This window comes from Ahaetulla prasina, chromosome 6 (assembly GCF_028640845.1).
Source record: "Ahaetulla prasina isolate Xishuangbanna chromosome 6, ASM2864084v1, whole genome shotgun sequence".
Classification (NCBI taxonomy): Eukaryota; Metazoa; Chordata; class Lepidosauria; order Squamata; family Colubridae; genus Ahaetulla; species Ahaetulla prasina.
Genome location: NC_080544.1, coordinates 64317886 through 64338230, shown reverse-complemented (window position 1 = coordinate 64338230; position 20345 = coordinate 64317886). Strand labels below are relative to the sequence as shown.

General features: G+C 38.9%; 1 protein-coding gene across 3 annotated transcripts in view; it reads left to right on the top strand.

Moving 5' to 3' along the window:
- The first annotated feature begins 840 nt into the window (after positions 1 to 840).
- UGGT1 (UDP-glucose glycoprotein glucosyltransferase 1) overlaps positions 841 to 20345 on the top strand; it is a 62775-nt gene continuing 43270 nt past the window's right edge. For all 3 annotated transcript variants that reach the window (XM_058189192.1, XM_058189190.1, XM_058189191.1), the window contains exons 1-14: positions 841 to 974; positions 2446 to 2582; positions 2913 to 2995; positions 3348 to 3478; positions 4237 to 4349; positions 5295 to 5469; positions 6598 to 6694; positions 10030 to 10108; positions 10310 to 10410; positions 11450 to 11549; positions 12781 to 12841; positions 15619 to 15710; positions 15831 to 15981; positions 16430 to 16549. In XM_058189192.1, the coding sequence (XP_058045175.1) occupies positions 2458 to 2582; positions 2913 to 2995; positions 3348 to 3478; positions 4237 to 4349; positions 5295 to 5469; positions 6598 to 6694; positions 10030 to 10108; positions 10310 to 10410; positions 11450 to 11549; positions 12781 to 12841; positions 15619 to 15710; positions 15831 to 15981; positions 16430 to 16549 (1428 nt within the window). In that variant the 5' untranslated portion in view covers positions 841 to 974; positions 2446 to 2457. The remainder of the gene's footprint in view (positions 975 to 2445; positions 2583 to 2912; positions 2996 to 3347; positions 3479 to 4236; positions 4350 to 5294; positions 5470 to 6597; positions 6695 to 10029; positions 10109 to 10309; positions 10411 to 11449; positions 11550 to 12780; positions 12842 to 15618; positions 15711 to 15830; positions 15982 to 16429; positions 16550 to 20345) is intronic.

Sequence of the window (20345 nt, the reverse complement as noted above, 5' to 3'; positions counted from 1 at the left end):
GGAAATGGATTGTGGGTAGAGCAATATTGGCTTTTTTCTAAAAACATAGGCCTGAGAATCTACCCTCTGCTTTCATGTGCATTGCTAAAAAAAGTGTGCAAAGTGAGAGGGACTTTCATTTGTGAGGAAAAAAAAATAAGTTTGGCTAAAAAGCTCGATTATTATTCTGGCCAGTATTAAATGCAATGCTCACTTTTCTGTTTTTTGAGATTTTTCCATGCTACCCTGTAAAGGTAATATAAACTCCCTGAACAGAATGGGATGGACGGAACACTCCTAGATTCTCTTGCATTCTCTATATAGAGAGACGATCAAAGAAAGCAATTCCCATTGGTAATCAATGAAAGAGATTATGCAATTTCCTTATTTGTAAATGTAAATGAGAATATATTCACAGGCAGAAAGGCAAAATAAGAATCCAGGATCCCGGAAGACACGGCCAGTATCAACAGCACTTCAGCTACTTCACAAAAGAGAGGCAAAAATTAAAAAAAAGACACCACGGTATTTAATAAACGAGAGGGCGGAAGCCAACTTCCCACTGTCTTCTGACAAACCCCTAAGCTCGGTTTTGCCTCTCGAAGCCGTCTGCACCGAGAACGGCGGCCAATCCTGGGGCTGGTGGTCGGAAACGCCAAGCCATCTAGGCGACCAATTAAAATTTCTCTCTTTTTTTTTCCTTTCTCGACGTCTCGCGACATTTGACTTAGCCGCCGTTCGGATCTCGAACTGCAATTCCCAAGGCTCTTTTCGCCACCCGCGGCTCAGCCAATGGCCACGCACAACGAGGCGAAATTCTCACCACGGTGGGCGGGGCGCCCCGAGACCCAATCGATCTGAGGCAAGGGTGGGTGGTTAGCTGCAGTAGCGGAAGCCACGCTCCCGAGCGAGCCCCCTCGGTGTCAGTGCCTGTCGTAGTGCTTCTGGTGTTGAGGACGTTTCCGGAGGGATTTCACAGCTCCTTAACGCAGCAGGTAAGGCAAGTGGATCGAGGGAAGGGCTGGTCTCGAGGACCGGCTCTGCCTCAAGCAACCCTACCATCCTGCTAAACTTTACGTCAGCATTTCCCCGAGCCAGATGCTTTGGATTGTTTTCATCCAGGATCCTCACCGTTACGTTGGGTGGGCATAATGGAAACTGCAGTACAAGATTATCTGGTCTGTCACTCTGTGGGGTGGAATCACACTGAGTTCAGTTATGTCCAATAACCTGCCGTCAGTTTTAGGCTGATCATGTGCCCACCCAACCGGTTTCCTTTTCCTGTATTTGCCAAGAGTAAGTGAAAGTGCCTCCTGGTTTTTGTGGCAGTGACATGTAATGTACTTAAGCAATCAGGACTTTTTTTAAAAAAACTCTTGTTAGTTTGGCAGTTGGGAATGGAGCGTTAATGCATCGTCCGATCTTTTAACGAAATCAAAATGATCTGTGTCTTTTCTGTGGAAGGAATGAGAATCGGAAAAGCAGAAGCGCTATCATTCTTTGTGTGGGGAGGTAGAATAAGGAAGAGCAGAAATATCTGTGATGGGAATTTGCTATCTGGTGCTTTCGATAAGTTTTTGTGCCTACAATTTGTGTTATATATATGTGTGTGTGTGTGTGTGTGTACACACACTATATATATATATATTGTATTAAATACATATGGCTACTATTTGACTGCAAAAGCACTGATGCTCTGATAAAACTCACATCCATATTCAACCACAGCATGCCAGCTCCATCAACTGGCTCACATCCTGACCTATTTATCTGGGGAAAAGACAGATTTTTCACGTTTTTCCTGAAGGTCAACAGGGTTGGGACTGCATGCATCTCTAGTGGGACTAGGGGTGACTACTATAAGGCAAGGTTGAGGTTCCCACCAAGTGACACTGTTTCATCAACAGTGCTCTAGTTGTATCATACACCACTTCATATCCTACAGTGCCTTTGAACACCAGGGACCATCCATGCATAGAAAGTCTTCATAGCCCCAATCCAATCTGAAAATGCTGTTGCTTTTTTATTCCAAAGAGTATCTAAGAATTAGTCAAACTGCACCAGAACTTCAGGAACCATTCCCGATTTCCACTGGAACTCCACTGGGTTCGACTTTAATACATTCCTACCTTATGTGACCAACATTTAAAGATAATAATCTGACCCATAAGGAGGGCACCAGATTGGTTACTCCTAATCTGTAATTTAAATCAAGATCAGGATTCTCAATTGTCTAAGTGTTACTGGACTTTCTTCCATGAATTGTAGACAGCAGAGTTAGTAGACAGGAATAGTAGATATTGCAATTTCTGTACCATAGATTTTATTATCATTAAATCTGTTCTAGAAGTGCTTTTAATTTTGGCATAGAAGTCTGATAATCTTTGCAAGCCTTCTTAACTATTGGAGGGTGGTTTACATTTCTTAAGGACTGCATTTTAAATATTCATATTTTCACATTTTTAGTGTTTTTTAAAGATGGGAACTCTAACTGCACTTATTGGAATTTGGATGACCTTCTCCCTAGTTGAGGCACATTCAAAAGCTGTTACAACATCCTTAACTACTAAGTGGTTTTCCACACCTCTGTTACTTGAAGCAAGGTAAAAATGTTGACACTTTTCCCCCCTGAACCATTTTATTTGTGTATATAAAATCTCATTTATTCATGTTACAGTCTTGTATGTCTTAACAGTATTATCGTATGTTGCTGTGAGTTGGATGGTCTTAGAAAGTTGATGAATCAATATATAATTTCAATATTGTAAATATATGTAAGGAAGCTAAGAGCACTGGTTTGCTTAAAAATGCGCATTGAATTCATAACAAAATAACATTTGAATCAACATCTTGTAAATTGCAATGTTTTTTCAATTTTTAAAATTTAATGGATACAATGCTGTCTTTTTTAAATGAGACTATTTTTTTTCCAGCGAATTTTTAGCAGAAGAAGATAATGAAAAATTCTGGAATTTTGTTGAGACTTGCCAAAACTTTCAGTCATCTAATCATGATGGTAATTGTTTTTAATCCTTATTTGGTTTATCAGATAGATATGTTATTTAGCCTGGAAGATTGTTTTTTGAAAATTAAATATCTTCATTACAACTGCAGAATATTATGTTTTAATATACATAACTGGAAGATTAGACTGTTCTGCAGTCAGATGTGGACAGCAGTAATATTAGGCCTGCCTTAATTATTAATGGATTCTTTATTTGTTTTATGTTACGATTTTGCATTTTACTCTAGGTAATTGTATTCCTTATTGGAAGAAGCTGGATTGTAAAATCAACTGAAACAATTGTTGTTTGAAATCCTTCTTGTGTTCCCCTGAAAACTAAATAACGTATCTTGTTCATTTGCAGGTAGTGATTATTCCTCTTACAATGCAGTGCTGCAAGCTGCTTCCCAGAATCTCTCACCTTTGCAGCAGAACTTGTTGAAGTTTGCTTTGTCTTTACGCTCCTATTCAGCTACAGTTCAAGCCTTTCAGCAGGTTAGACAAAACATTGGGAACTTTATGATGTAGGTTTTCTTTTAAGCAATAATAATGTAATAGAAAAATAACTGGTTGCTTTTCCTTTTAACCTATCAGGACTATACCTTAAAGTTGCCCCTCACTATTAAAATTGATTAATTAATTGGCATCAAATTTGGTCTTATCCTAATAGCTATTCTCTACCCTTCCATTTTGCTGTTGATCCAAAAATAAGGTCATTGTAATTAATACTGTAAAATTATTGCATAAAAACTCTCCCGTTTAGATTGGAACAGTTAAAATTGCAAAAGCCAATAACTCCTTTTTTATGTTTCTTACTGACCGCCATTCTTACCATGAACAGTATGCATAAAAACAAAACAAATTTGCAAAGAGAAAAAAAAGTGCTAAAAGAGATAAAAGAAAACAAATCAGATTATTATAAGATTGTTCCCTATTTTTCATACAGCTTAGTGATTATTTATTTCCTCAATTGTAAATTAAGTGACAATTTCTTTGTGAGATGTATGTCTGGAAAGATTGGAGAAGTTAATTCTATATCACTTGCTTTTATCTATCTGGACTGAAAGCAGAAAAATTATGAAAAAGTTCTTATTCAAGTTATAGCCGGTCAACATGATTCCTTTTCACCATTTAGTTTTATTGATCAAATTATGCTATGCAGATGAATCCAATAAGATGCCATATACTAAGGTCTGATTATGATGAGATGGAAGCTGTCATCATTTTATTAAAACAGATACATTTTAATACAGATAGCCGCTGATGAGCCTGCACCAGAACAATGCAATGCATTCTTTGTTGTTCATGGAGAGAAGACTTGTGAATCTGACAGACTTGGAACACTCATACAGACAGCATCTAAAAGGTTGTTTTGTTTTTTGCCAAGACATCCTAAAGACCTCATTTGTTAATGAAGGGGTTTTAATAAATGCCATCTTTTTGTAGATTTTATTTCTGGAGAGTATGTAAGCCCTGATAAAACATTCTTGCCCATTTTAAATGATCCAATATTACTTGGAAAATGTGGAAGTGATCTTAAAGGGAATGGATATTTATCTGTTATTTCATGATTACTGCACCAATGAGAGCATTTTGATCTTTTTTTAAATCTAAGAAATGGAAATAGTTTTTTAAATTTAATATCAGGATTTCTGAATATGGATTAGAAAAGAAGAATAGGAGAATTATGAAATAATAGGTGGGATTCCCACCTTCTTTATAAAGATCTTGATTGTAATAAGGACTTAATTTGCTATTTGAAGAAGCAAGCTAACAAATGCTTTTCTTCAAAGTCCTCGTTTGTAAACTTCAATCTGCTTGATTTAGCAAGCAAAGGCCTTAGTTTTCTTTTCCCTATATTTTGTTGTAGTGATAGCTTTCACATTTAGTGATTTATGGTATTCTTTCAGATACAATTGTTAATAAAATAACATTTTGGGCTAATTCGGATTGAAGTATAATTTAATGAAAGTGTAGGCCTTGTCCATTCAATTTTGTCTGTTTTCATTAGGTTGGAGCTAAGATTCTCCTACATGGAATTTCTCCTGTTTTCGTCTGAAAATATCCATTGTAATAGGAGTATATATATTTCCAAAGACAGTAAAATCTATTTGGAATTATGGAATTATTAATTATGCTTTCTTATTTTAGAAAACAGAACAATAAGTTTCATATGTGCATGAATTGAAGGTTTATGTGTCTCTCTTTGATCAAACATTGGATGACAATCGAGTAACCTTTATATACTTGTGTCTCTGGCACCTGATTTAATAAAGCACTGCTTTTATTTATATATATTCTCTTGCTCCAGGCCAAAACCTTTTATGTTCAAAGGGGATCACAAGTACCCAGGATCAAACTCTGAAAGTCCTATTGTAATCATGTATGCTGAGATTGGCTCAAAGCAGTTCTCTGAATTTCATAGACTTCTTGTATCAAAAGTCATTGCAGGAGAAATCAACTACATTCTTAGGCATTATGTTGCTGTAAGTTCTAATACTATAATACAGAGCAATATTCATTGTTTATAAATGTTTTCTTTATTGTATTCTAGTCTAAAATTGAAAGTGCTGATTTTTATTTTGTCTAAAGGCTTTTTTGAAATCATAATAATTGCTCATACTGTTGCATTGTTCTGTGGTTTTCTTTCACTATATATTTCCAAAGAATTTTGCAAAATACTTCATATTTTTATTAGTTATGGATGGCATAGTGGTAGCTAACTGTGTAGTTGAGAGAAAATTAAACTGAAAAGATCATTGTATTGCATTCTCATCAATCTGGATTTAGTTATTGCTTAGATATCCAGAAGATTCAATTCTTAGTTTTCTACTTTTTAACATTTTACTAATGATTTAAGAGGTGGAGATTTTGAGATGATCCAAAATCAGATACAGCAAGTAATATTATACAAAATTAAAAAAATTAAAATAGTCTTGAGAAATCAAGATAGGTTCAGAAAAGGCAGTTAAGATGATTAGAGAATATTTCTTTCCTTCAAAGAGAGACATACCTTTGAGAAGATGATAGGTATGTAATGCTCTTTATATTCCTGAAAGTATCTCATTGAGAACAGTTTAAGCTATTTTCTCTTATTATAGCAAGCAAAACACAAAACAATGGATTAATTTTACAGAAAATAGAATCCACTTGAATTTTAGGAAAAACTTCACAATTGCAAGGCTACTTTGCAGTGGAATCACTCCAGAGTATTAACTTGCCATCTAAAAATGAATACCATTGTAATCAAAAGCATTACAATACTTTTGTCTAGAATGATGTTTTGTTCCAATTCTTCTTCTTTTTTTTTACATTTCTGGACTTGCTGGAGAGTATCATGATATGATTTTTAGATAAGTAGATTGTTTCCTCCTATTCAAAGGCACTTTCAAGAAAACGAGATTTCCTATTGCAGGTTGTTATGCAGAGGCCATAACTCTCTTTTGATCAATGAAAGTTCTGAATTAATTTGTGAAGTATTTCATAGATAAGCCTCAGCATTGTTTAAATGTGGTTGGATAATATAACTCATAGTCTTGCAAAGTTGTAAAAAATAATCTAGCAAATGTTTTGTTGGAAAATATTCATGTGATTTTACCTTTATTTCCTTGTAGAATCCAAATAAGGAAAAAGTCTACCTGTCAGGCTACGGTGTAGAGTTGGCCATTAAAAGCACAGAATATAAGGCTAAGGATGATACCCAGGTGAAAGGTGAATTCCTACCTTTAAAAGTAGTAATAGTTTCATGATGAAATAAGATATGATGAAAAGTTCATTGTGATTCTTTTCATAGCCTAACAGTTTTTCAGAGCATTTTTATTTATAATTATACTTATTTATAATCATTATTTCTTTATAGTATTTATATACCTTTCTTTAGCTAGGAAGGGATATATTACTGGTATTTATATACCTTTCTTTAGCACTGCAATTTTCATATTGATAAAAGAAGGCAGTTCCTTTCCTCAGGTTTATGAACTAAAAAAGTCATGATATAAAAGGAAAAGGGATACCTTAGTATTCAATCTTAATGTTGTAAAGATCTTAGGCCTTTTGTCCCAACTCAATGGAATTCCTGTGAAGAAAGTCTACAGAATCTGACTTCTTAGGGCTGCAGCTGATAGAGATGCCATTTTTCTCTCTCCTCCCACAGCCCTTTGTTGATATATTTACCCCTGTTCATTTTCTATAAAGTGGGAGACTGAGTTCTAGTTCCAGCTTAGCCATGAAAGCCAAGTGGATGACTTTGGGCCAGACACTGTCTCAGCCCAGCTCACTTCACAGGGGAAAATAAGATGAAGGAGTTTTACATCTGTTTGCCACTTTAAGTTATTTGTAAATGTTTGAAGGTGGGATATAAATAAATGAATAAAATGTTAATAATAAAAATAATGTTAATATCAACACTCGGTAAAAAAAAGTCAGCAAATAACGTCCTTGTTGCTTGGTTTTCTTGTCACTCTGGATTTGTCTCTGGGTTGCCTAAAGCAATATTAGGCTAGATCAGGGCTGTCAAACTCCCGACCTGCAGGCCAGATGCGTCATGCGCTCGCTACACCTGGTTTAGCAAAGGGGAAAAAAGTCCCAATATGTCACATGATGCCGCCGTGATGATGTGGGTTTGACACCCCTAGGCTAAATCAAGGAACTTATTTTTAAATTTGACACCTTGCTTATATTTGTTTATGCTGTACTTTGGATAGAGCCTTTGTTGAATTCTGCCAGTCAAGGAAAAGATTCTGAAGATGGTATCCAGTTCCTTGACTTAACACTGATTTGTTATATGATTTGCTACTGGCTTCTGATGGAGTTCACTTAGAAAGTCTTTCTTAGAGATTTGATGCACAGCAAAATCTAATACTTATCATACAGTTTAGTGTGATTCCCTTTTTTAAAATAAATTTGATATTTGATTATGAATGAAGACAGCAAAGTGATGTATGTATGAAAAGAACAAAAATGATGTATGAGCCAGCTTGGTGTAATGGTTAAGATACTAGGCTAGAAACTAGTAAACTGTAAATTCTAATCCCACCTTAGGCACAAAGCCAGCAGGGTGACTTTGGATCAGTCACCCTCTCCCAACAAGTCCTAAAACAAAGAAATGGCAAACTATTTCTGAAAAACCTTGCCAAGGAAACTGCAATTATATGCTTAGAATGTTGCTAGGGCTTGAAGGCATCCCCTAAAACAAAATTACCATATTTCATTAATATAAACCACCCTGATTATTATTAATAACTTTAAAATCTTGAAAATACATGAGAATGTTTGACTTTTCAAAATGTCTTATTTGACAACTAATAAAAACTATTCTGATTGTTTTTGAGGCAAAATGAGGAATTATTATTGTATGCAGTTTGGTTAAGAACAGAATATACAGTAGAATAGAATAAAATAGAATAGAATAGAATAGAATAGAATAGAATAGAATAGAATAGAATAGATAGAATAGAATAGAATAGAATTCATTAATGGCCAAGTGTGATTGGACACAAGGAATTTGTCTCCGGTGCATAAGCTCTCAGTGTACATACAAACAACTAGTGATTGATCATAATCATAATATACAATCATCATATATCATAAGATACAACACTCAGTAATATTCATAGGATACAAAAGAAGCACTCAGCATAAATCATAAGATACAAACAAAGCCATAAGAAGCTAAGGAAATAGGTATCTAATAGGAAAGATGAGAAGGATAATAGTAATATAGCCCTGCTAAGTGGTTTGACATTCCAGGACACAAGGCAGTGTTGAGGGAGTTGGTTGTTTAGCAGAGTGATTCCATGACGGAAAAAGCTGTCCTTGTGTCTTGTTGTTTTGGTAGGCAATGTCCTATAGCAGTGATGGCTAACCTTTTTGCCGTCGCGTGCCAAAAGTGGGGGGGTGGGCATGTGTGTATGCCCAAACCTATAATTCAATGCATTCCACGCCCCCCCCCCCCGGTGCATGCATGCATGTGTGATACCCACCCACCCCGCACTCCTCCTGCTTTTGGCACGTGATGGCCTGGTGGGCCTGGTAGGTCCGTTTTTTGCCTCACCGGGCTTCAGAGGCTTTCTTGGAGCCTGGGCAGGGCGAAAACAGCCTCCTGCCCCCGGAGGTCCTCCAGAGCCTGAAAATAGCCCATTTCCCAACTTACGGTGGGCCCAGAAGGCTTTCTAGGAGCCTGGGGAGGGCAAAAACTGCCTTCCCCACCCCCATTCCCACCCATAAGCCCTCCGGAGGCCGGAAACAGCCCGTTTCCCAACTTCCGGTGGGAAGGGCCGAAAATCAGGTGGCCGGCGCACGTATGCGTGCTGGAGCTGAGCTAGGGCAATGTTTGCGTGCCCACAGATACGGCTCCATGTGCCACAGGTTTGCCATCATGGTCCTATAGTGTCGTCTTGAGGGAAGAAATTGAAATAATTTATGTCCAGGATATGAGGGGTCTGTAGATTAGATTTTTATAGCCCTCCTGTCTCGTGCGGTATACAGGTCACCAACGGAAGGCAGGCTTGTGCAGTTATTTTTTCTGCAGTCCTAATTATCTGTTGAAGTCTGTATTGTTTGGTTGCTGTACCAAACCAGACAGTTTATAAAGGTGCAAATGACAGACTCAATAATTCCTTTGTAGAACTTTATCAGCAGCTCCTTGGGCAGTCTGAGTTTTCTGAATTGGTGTAGGAAGAGAATTCTTTGTTGTGCTTTTTTGATGATGTTTTTGATGTTAGGTGTCCATTTTAAGTCCTGAATGACTGAAATAAGTGACTTCTTTTAGTTAAGAGAAAAGTTTTCAACACCAATCTCCTTTGTAGTCGATAGATATGATGGAGTTGATGAGGAGACAGCATAAAAACAGAACAATCAAGGTAGTGGGGATAATTGGAAATTGCCACCCAGTTAGAATGTGGCCTTGATAACAGGATACAAAATACATGAAATTCTTAAGAAATGGGGATCATTATATTTTAGAAAGTGTAGTGATTATCCTCATATTAGAAAAATAGAAATGAAATTAGAATAACTTCATAATTTACATGTTCATATTTTTGTAGGTACAGATATAAATTCAACAGTAATAGGTGACAGTGACCCAATTGACGAGGTGCAAGGATTTCTGTTTGGAAAATTAAGGTATGTCATTGTATATGTGGGTAATTCTGCTGAACTTCTTTTTTTTTAATTTCCAAATCAAACATTCCAAAAAGTAGCTTGCGGTTTTGCTTTTCCCAAACTAAAACCTATAAGATAGTGGAAATGTAATCTAAATTCATATTGACCAGAGCAATTGTTTGATGATTGAGATTGATTGGCTGATGTTTTTTGCCCTTTCAGGCAATCACATCCCCATTTGGAAGAAGAACTGAAAGAATTAAGAAAGCATCTTGTGGAAAGCACCAATGAAATGGCACCATTAAAAGTGTGGCAGTTACAAGGTAATCTGCCTTAATAGATTTGTCAGTTGGGTTTGTGTTGGGCAAATCTGAAAAATATCCTCAATGTAAATTTGTGATCAGTTGTCTGATCACAAATTGATCACATCCTTGCTTTGGAAGTAGTTCTGTAACTTCAGCACAAAATATTCTTGTGACAACAAAATTATTCACACGTGCAAATGTGTTTGGAAGTGATGCAAGATTTGTTTCTTCTATATACTGAAACTTTGCAAATCCAGCAGATATCTGCCAATTTAAGATGAAGCCATCTTAAAATGCATTTATAATATGCTAAAATGGTTTAAAACATTTGAAAAACAGTTTGTTTGAAGCTATTGTAAAATACAAATAAGATTATGGATTATATAGGAATAGAAACAAATACAGTAAGCTTGTGATATGGGGGTGTAGATATGCTGATGTTTAATAAGGTGAAAAAATAACTTCAAGGCCAAGTTGTTTTTTTAACCTTATTAGCCAATTACAATTTGACAATTGTCATTTCTTTCTATTAAGGTATTCAAGATGATGTCTGTAATCAAATTGACAAAATATTTATTTGCTTGCTTGTGAAGTTTGTTGTTCTATCAGAGAACACTCTGTTCAATAGTTCAATAAAGTTCAATAAAGCAACTTCAAAGCACTTTTCTTCTATTAATTTGTAGTCAATTGGGATTAGGCAGAAAATCAGAAAACCCTTAGATAGAAAATCCATAGAAAGATGGGAACATCACAGAATTTATCTCTTGCATCCACATTAATACTTTATAGTATATAATATAATATTGTTCATTGTGTTTATCCAAATGTGTTTAAGAATATAATTTAAACAGGTATTGGTATACTTGTAAAATTGGGTAATATCTTTACTTTGGGTGGCCTTTTTGAGATAAAATTACAGTTTGCCTGTATTTTTTAAATACTTAAAAAAGTGAAATGATTAACATACTAGCTTGATAGAGTGAAAGTCCCCAAGTATGAGTGCATCAACCATGTGAAAGAATTAACTTTTGATTGAACCAATTGTTTTCATTGATAGATTTAAGTTTCCAAACTGCTGCTCGTATTCTGGCTGCTCCCACAATGGATGCTTTGACAGTCATGAAAGATCTGAGTCAAAATTTTCCTACAAAGGCTAGGTAATTATTCTTGTTTCTCTTACAGATATATAAATAATATGAGTTAAGGGAACAGAGAAGAGTCTTCATCGTAATATGTGAAAAAATATTTTGTGGGGAGGTAAACAATATTGGAATTCCCCTTTGGCAATATATCCATTTCTATTTGATCAGTCCACCCTATGTGTATGATGGTCCCTTATGCGCTTAAGAGGGAGCTTGGGGTTGTTTCTAGGATCATGGTACATGGTTCAGCCAAGGCCTTAGTTGCTGCTTGGAATGAGAGGGCGACAATAGCGTTGAAGTGGATTACACCTATGTACTCGCCTTATGTGCTTGGATTCAGAAAGGCTCTCTGATTTTCAGAGGAGCTCTGGGTGATGAAGCAGTATAAAACATGCCTAGAGCGTTGCTGAAAGAAAACAAAGAATGAACCTGATTCAGTGCAGATAAAAGCCTTTCTTTAGAATTTTCCATCCTTATTGTGTCAGGAGAGAGCCAGCAGGAACCTTTTTTAGGACAGTCCATTTCCTTGGGGGTAATCAGAAGAAATTCCCTCCATGAGTAATTTCTATTTTCTCCCTTGGTAACGAGGGACCAGTCATTTGGTTGAGTCCATGTATTGCCGTTTTGTAGGAGAGAGTAATTCTGCTTACCTTGAAAGATGTGGTTGTTTGCTTGAAGAAGCCATTGCTGGACCCGATGGATCTAGATCAGGAGTGTCAAACTTGATTTCATTGAGGGCCACATCAGACTTGTGTTTGACCTCGGGGGGGGGCGGGGTGTGTGTGGCCAGCTCAATGTCACTCGTGTTGGGGGGGCGCCTGTGGTGGCCCGAATGATCTGCCAGCGAAAACGGGTTCCCAAGCTCCATTTTGGCTGCGACGGCCTCCTGCAACCCTCTGCCACTGAAAACGGAGCTCTGTTTTCTCTGGCAGAGGCACTATGGGCCAGTCCACTGTTTCCAGCGTGGCCCCACAGGCCAGATCTAAGCACCCCGTGGGCCGGATCTTGCCCCCGGGCCTTAAATTTGACACCACTAATCTAGATAATTTTTATCCAGTCTCCAACTTTCCTGTTTTAAGAAAGGTTGTTGAGATTAGTTTACAGTTCCAGAAGACTCCTAGAGGGACTGGATTATCTGGACCTCTTTCTAGCCATAATACTTAGATGCAGTCGTCAGTAAGCTTAATTTAGTAAAAGAAAAACTGAAATGGGATAATGATTTAATGGTGTATTTGGCTTTTTGTAGGGCAATAACAAAGACAGTTGTTCCTTCAGTACTGAGGTCAGAAATTGAAGAGAACCAAAAGGTAAGAATATGTATGTAGGGATATATTCATAGTTAAGTGGGAATATGTCTTAATTGGTCATTAAGGTAAACTAGTAATCTGTTCATATACACTACAATATTTATTGCCAGATTCCTGTTCTCCCTTTCTTTCAAGGCAACTTTTTATACTGCTAAGTACTTTCAGACAAATATTCTTTTAAGAATAGGTTGTAAAATAATAAAATGTTTACTACATTTTATATTTTTTAGATTTCTGCAAAGCTTGTTCAAATTTTAAAAAAGCAGAATAATTGCAGAGTATCTCTTTTCACACAAAAATATTGCTCAATGACATCAAATAGCTGTTTAACTTTTTCTAATATATGGATATGAGTTTGAGCATTTATCATGTAAAAGCTTTTCTTCCCAGTATTATGGTATATAAAATGTAAATGTTAAATAAAAGTAAAATAAAAACATTTTGATTCCTTTTCCAAGAAACGCCAATTAAAAATATCTCAAATGTATATAAGGCTTAGCTTTTCCCCCCCTGAAATGATGGTTTTCATTGATAAGCTCTTGCAAGATTTTGGACATTTTGCATGTTAACTTGGTAACCAGTTTTCTTCAGAGTATGTTAAAGTACATGCCGATTTCAGTTTATGTGAGCAATAATATGGGGCTGTGATTATCTGAGGAGGAGAAATGCAGAAAGAGCTAATAATAGGGAGGCCATGGGCAAATTTTGTCTTGGGTGAATGAACATTTGTTTATACTGCTATACAGTGGTGAAATCTGAACCGGTTTACTACAGCCGAATAGGTTGTAAAAAAATGCTTTTAAAAGTAAAACAAAAAAAAGGCTCTGACGATTGTGTGGCTGGGCAGGGCATGGGTGGTGTGGGGGCAGGGATTTTTTCTACCAGTTCTCCGAACCACCCGCCACCATTGCTACTGGATCGGCCCATCCGGTCCAAACCGGAAGCATTTCACCCCTGCTGCTGTAGCTAAAATCTGCAGTATTAGGATGAATAGTATTGTTAATTTCTTTGACTGCAAACAAACTTGGTTCCTGCATTGTTGCTCAGTTCTAAATGCTCAGAAATATTGAGCCGATGTATTCATAACTAATTTGATTCTAAAAATTTCCTTGGAGATAACAATTAAAAATTAGTCATGAGAAACTTATATTGTACCACACAAAATGAAAGCTAGAAGATTTAGGCATCTGTGTTACGAGTAGGTTTTTCTATTATGTCATAATATAGAAATAGATATTGTTACATTTGTGCCTTTAAATAAATTCCCCACTTCTGTCAAGATTTATGGTTCAATGTGAACTGTTTCAGGATTAATTCAATACAGATCTAATTGGCAGAATAAATACTGTGAGCCCCTTTCCATCTATATATTTATAAACTGCCTTTTCAAACCAAAGCTATCTTTTGTGTGACAACTGCTGCCTAATATTTGTTTCATTTTTTGCCCTGTCATTGTGGGAACACAGATTGTGAAAAATACTTAGGGACAAAACTATTTAATGAGCTCTCAAGAGTCCTATTCTAGAAATAGAATTACTCCAGAGGAATTGGATTGTCACAACACTAAGGAAATAAATGATGGGATAAACTTAAGATAACCTGATGTCTGACCAAAATGGAGCAGTCATTTATGATTGAGGACATTCTCTTTGACTTGCTTTAAATCAGCATCCACGCAACCTGGTACTATCCAGATAGACTGGGACTGCAGTTCTTAAAATTCCAAGTCAGATGGCAGAAATATTGCTTTCTTTTTTTGCTTTCTTTCCTTGAAAAATGAAATATGGCCAAATTCATCATTTTAGCTGATTTAGCATGCATACTGTATATTATTTAACTGTGATGACTGTTCAACTTAGATTTAATTCAGCCATCATATTAGATGTTGCCATCCATGAAAGCCTTTATGTTTGTGTAAAACACCTTGCCTTCATGGATAAAACTTTCTTACCATTTTGCAATCATTAAGGCTTATCAACTGTTGTTAGTAGTCATAGATCTTAAAGCTAGTTGTTATTTCTTTCTTTTTAAAAATCTACATTAAATCTCTACTCTGGTTATATTTATTTCAAATAAACATACATATTTATTTTGTGACTCTATATTTAAAAGTTTAAATAAAAGTTTTATTTATATGCCCATGGGTAAGTAGATAATGTGCAGCCTTCTCCAATCTGGCACCTTGCAGTTATGTTGGTAGAGCTATAGTACAATATTAATACTCCGGGAGAATACCAGGTTTGAAAAGGCTGAATTCAGTCTTCCTTCATCTTACTTTCATATGGGCATATAAATTGAAATCTTACAGATAGCAGTAAAATACATAGCAAAGAAGTAGTAGTTACCATGTTCTTTACAAAATGTTAAGCTCTTGATGCTGACATGAAAGTGAATCAGATCAGCTGCTCACTTAAAGTGAAAATCAACTTGTGATTATTGTGACTCACTACAGATAGCAAGACTATGCTTATTTTAAAATGTATTATTCTGTTTCTACAGAAAGCCCAACCATTTATTTCACTATATGTGATCAAAGCTGGTGTAGCATATTGTCATTTTATTAAATAGTAGGAAAATAGGAAAAATGAATTAACTCAAAATGGGAAGGTTAGGCCAACCAAACTCAAATCCCTCAGTGTTGATGAGAATTACATGTAAATGTATATGCATGAACAATTTGACATCTTTATGGGTGAACGGTTTGAGAAAACTATATAAGCATGGCCAATTTCAATTCCTCAAATTGTATTAATGGCTTTCTTACATTCTTTTTCCAGTACTTCAAAGGGACTTTAGGTTTACAATTGGGAGATTCGGCCCTATTCATCAATGGACTGCATATAGATCTAGATACCCAGGATATATTTAGGTATGAATTCTTCAGAATGTTCCTTCTTGCTTAGAATTCAGTATAATAATTCTAAAAGGCTAGAGTATATCAGTACTCATGTTTTAAAACTTAATGTGATCTGAATTGTGATTTTTCTAGCTTATTTGATGTCCTGAGGAATGAAGCTCGTGTTATGGAAGGGCTGCATAGTTTAGGAATTGTCGGGCGCTCCATGCACAATGTGCTGAAGTTGAACATCCAACCATCTGACTCTGACTATGCTGTAGATATCAGAAGCAGCGCAATTTCAGTAAGTATATGCTCTGTTTACATTATGGTGATGCAATGACTCCAATGGTATTGCTAGGAGAATTAGAATAAATTCTTTGTGCAAAGAATTTGCACTTCAGCAAAGAAGCCCTAAGAGTGGGCCACTTTGCTCTATGTTTGCTGTATGGAATATTAAGACAGAAGTGGGAAAATAATGCTGTATCGCAACATTATAATATTACATATGCAATAGTATTTATTCACACCCAATATTTTCATTTAATATTACTGCATTTCATTGTTTCATTTAAGTGTAATCTCTAAATATGATTTTTAGGTAAGTGGCCAAATTTAGCTCACCTTCCTCTAACTTAATATCTTCCAATTGTAGTGGCCTATAATGGCCAGGTTAATGGGAATATGGAGTTGTGCTTAAAGGATCTGCTAAGAAAAGCTAGTCTTAATCTTGGGAATTTGTTATTTTTTAGTGGATCAATAATCTTGAAATTGACAGCAGATACAATTCCTGGCCTTCCAGTGTCCAAGAACTGCTTCGTCCTACTTTCCCTGGTGTGATCCGACAAATAAGAAAAAACTTCCATAATTTTGTGAGTAATATTAGTTTACACTAACTGTATTCTAAATATCCAAGATAAGATGGATTTATATTTGCTTATCTTTTGCCTTCTAATAGGGCATTTGGATCAGATACTTCAATTTTATTCTGGGTGTTCATTTTATTTTTGAGGCTAATTATAATTTTAAAAGATGACACTCTTTCATGAATCACCTGGCAAATTTGAGAGAATAGTCCACCCAATATTAACTTATGAAGTCAGATAAAACAAATGTCTGCATAAAATGTATAAAATATGTAGCTGAAAGGAGAAGATTCTTCTGCATTTACCGTATATACTCGAATATAAGCCGATCCGAGTATAAGCCGAGGTCCCCAATTTTACCCCAAAAACTGGGGTAAACTGGGGACTCGAGTATAAGCCGAGGGTGGGAAATGAGGCACCTACCGGTTGGGGAAACCCTCCCTCCCTCAGCTGAGAAGGCTGGCGGCTCCCCCGCCCCGCCCTCTCACTGCACCGGCAGGGCTTCAGTCCGGTAAAATGTGAAAAAAAGAAAAAAAACAACTCGAGTATAAGCCGTATATACTCGAGTATAAGCCGAGGGGCTTAAAAAAAACAAAAACTTGAGTATAAGCCGTATAGACCCGAGTATAAGCCGAGGGGACGTTTTTCAGCACAAAAAATGTGCTGAAAAACTCGGCTTATACTCGAGTATATACGGTAGTTAATTATAGCTTTCTTACCCAAACTAGGAATAATAGTAAACTAGCTTCAGAAACTGCAATTGTTATGTTCTCATTTTAATTCTATCAAGAGTTCATTGTTCTAGCTGTCAGGACAAATCCTTTTCTACAAGGAACAGTTTAATTGTTTTTATTTTATTTATTTTATTTATTTATTTGTCAAACACAACAATATATATAAGTATAAGCATGAAATAACCATACGAAATGGATACAACCAAAGGGAACATTAGGACAGGAATGGTAGGCATGATGGTGCTCTTATGCACGTTCCTTACCGACCTCTTAGGAATGGGGTGAAATCAACAGTAGATAGTCTTTGGTTAAAGCTTTGGGGATTTTGGGAAGAGACCACTGAGTCAGGTAGTGCATTCCAGGGATTAACAACTCTGTTACTGAAGTCATATTTTCTACAATCAAGATTGGAGTGGTTCACTTTAAGTTTAAATCTATTGTGTGCTCGTATATTGTTGTGGTTGAAGCTGAAGTAATCTTCAACAGGAAGGACATTGTAGCAGATGATTTTATGAGTTATTGTTCTGTTTCCCTTCCCCCAATACTCCCAGCAAAGAGTCAGTCAGAGGCCTCCTTTTCTGATTTATTTACATATATATAAATGTCCTGGCTACGTCTACCCACGGGCCTGCCAAGTTTCTGGAGATAACAAGGAAATTACAGATAAGGCCAGAATTACTCACGAATATATTCTTCCCTCCGTTGATACAGATTGCCTGCCCAAATTCATTACTTTGTCCAAGACAAAAAACCAGGAAGTCCCGCCTCCTATTTATAGTCTCTGCAGATGTCACTGCATGACAATTATGACTTGGCTTTGTCCCAACTCTTCCGCTGCTGCGCACGCCGATCACGCCTACGTAACCTTGCATCACTCCAAAACTGTTCTTGGGCCGTTGCCAAATCAGAGGGAGGCTCCATGGAATCAGGCTTTGCCGTCCCCTCCTCCCTTTGAGTGGGTGCCAGGGAGGGAAAGGGCTCAAGAGAAGCAGGGCTAGCCAGGTCTTCTCCCTCACTTTCTGAATCATCCGAGTCCAGGAGTCCGGGTCCAGGAACCTGGGTCACAACACTATCCCTCACCGCAGGGCCCTTCCCCCGGGGCTGACGATCGGGATGCGGTCGGGCTGGGTTCTGCTCATGGAAGGCCTGCACCAGGTCAGGGCATGAACGTCGGAGGCATCTACCCAGGAGAAATCAGTCCCGTATCCCTTCCACGCGATCAAATATTGGAAACGACCCTTCAGCCAGCGGGAGTCTCGTACGCTGTGGACTTCGTATTCCTCCGATCCGTCCTCGGCGACAGTGACGGGTGCTGTTGGGCACCGAAGGGGACTCGGTGTGGCCTCAGGAACCAGAAGGGACCGGTGAAAAACGGGGTGGATCCGCATGGATCGTGGCAGGGTCAGTCGGTAGGCTACCGGGTTGATGACTGCCTCGACAGGGAACGGGCCAATGAATCGGTGGTCCAACTTCTTTACCGGGCGGTCGGACGGGAGGTGTTTGGTGGAGAGCCACACCCGGTCTCCAACTGCCAGCGGGGGCGTTGCCCGTCGGGAGCGGTCGGCGGACCGTTTGTAGTCCTCCTTTGCCCGATTCAGCTGCTGACGTACCAACTGTTGGACCGCATGCAATTCCGTCAGGAAGGTCTGCGTTTCGGGAACAGGAGAGTCCAGTGGTGCCAGAGGGAAGAGCCGCGGATGGTACCCCACATTGGCAAAGAACGGGTCATCTGAGTAGAGGTGTGCTGAGAGTTGTTAAAAGCAAACTCCGCCAGGGACAGGTAGTCGCCCAGTTGTCCTGTTGCTGGTTGATGAAGCAACGGAGATACTGTTCCAGTATACCGATGACCTTCTCTGTACCCCGTCGGTCTCCGGATGGTGCGATGACGACAGACACACCTGCACCTCCAACGCGCCATCAGGCTCTTCCAGAAGCGGGCTGTGAACTGAACTCCAGCGGTCCGAAACCACCCTGTCCGGTAGACCATGGAGGCGGAAGATGTGCTGCAGAAAGAGGCGGGCGTTTTGCGGCTGTGGGCAGTCCGCGGCATGGGATGAAGTGTGCCATCTTGGTGAGCATGTCCACCACCACCAGCACCGTGGTGAACCCAGAGGACGGCGGCAGGTCTGTCAGGAAGTCCATAGAGATCGCCCCCCAGGGTCTGTCGGGTGTCGGCAAGGGCTGGAGGAGCCGGGAGGTGCCCCGTGGCGGTCTTGGCTTGCCGGCACGGTACGCAGGATGTCACGTAGGCATGTATATCATGCCGCACTCGGGGCCACCAAAAGGTCCGTGTCACCAGGTGGAGGGTCTTGAAGAACCCAAAATGTCCTGCTGCAGGGTTGTCGTGGCACTGGGTCATGACGAGGGCTCGGAGTGGTCCTGTGGGCACATATAATCGCCCCCGAAACTTGAGTAAGTCCTCCTCCAAGGTCCAAGGAGACGCGGGGCCCACCTCCGCTCTCCTTTGCTGCGACCAGGCGTCCTGGCGCTGCGCCTCTCACACCTGGGCCCGCAAGTCCACTGGCTCCCGTGCTGCGGCCAAGGCTTCTGCCGGCAGCACTGTCCGTGGAGGAAGGGGGTCCTTGGCGCAGAGGTACTCTGGCTTGTGGGACAGGGCATCCGTCCTCCGGTTGTGACCGCTGGGAATGTAGGTCACGCGGAAGTTGAACCGGGCAAAAAACAATGACCACCGGATCTGCCGCTGGTTCAACTTCCGAGCTGTGGTGAGGTGCTCGAGATTCTGATGGTCCGTTCGGACCTCCACCTGATGTCGGGCCCCCTCCAGATGGTGTCGCCAAGCCTCGAATGCAGCCTTGATAGCCAGCAACTCTTTTTCCCAGATAGTGTAGTTGCGCTCGGAAGGATTGAATTTCCGGGAGTAGTAAGCGCAGGGAAAAAGTGTGCCGCCATTTGTCGGAACCTGTAGCAGCACCGCTCCCAGAGCCACATTGGACGCGTCCGTTTCCACCACAAAAGGCCGGAGCGGGTCGGGATGCCTCAGGACGGGTTCCGTGACGAAGGCTTTCTTGAGGGCTGTGAATGCTTCTTGCTGCGGGGGACCCCACCGG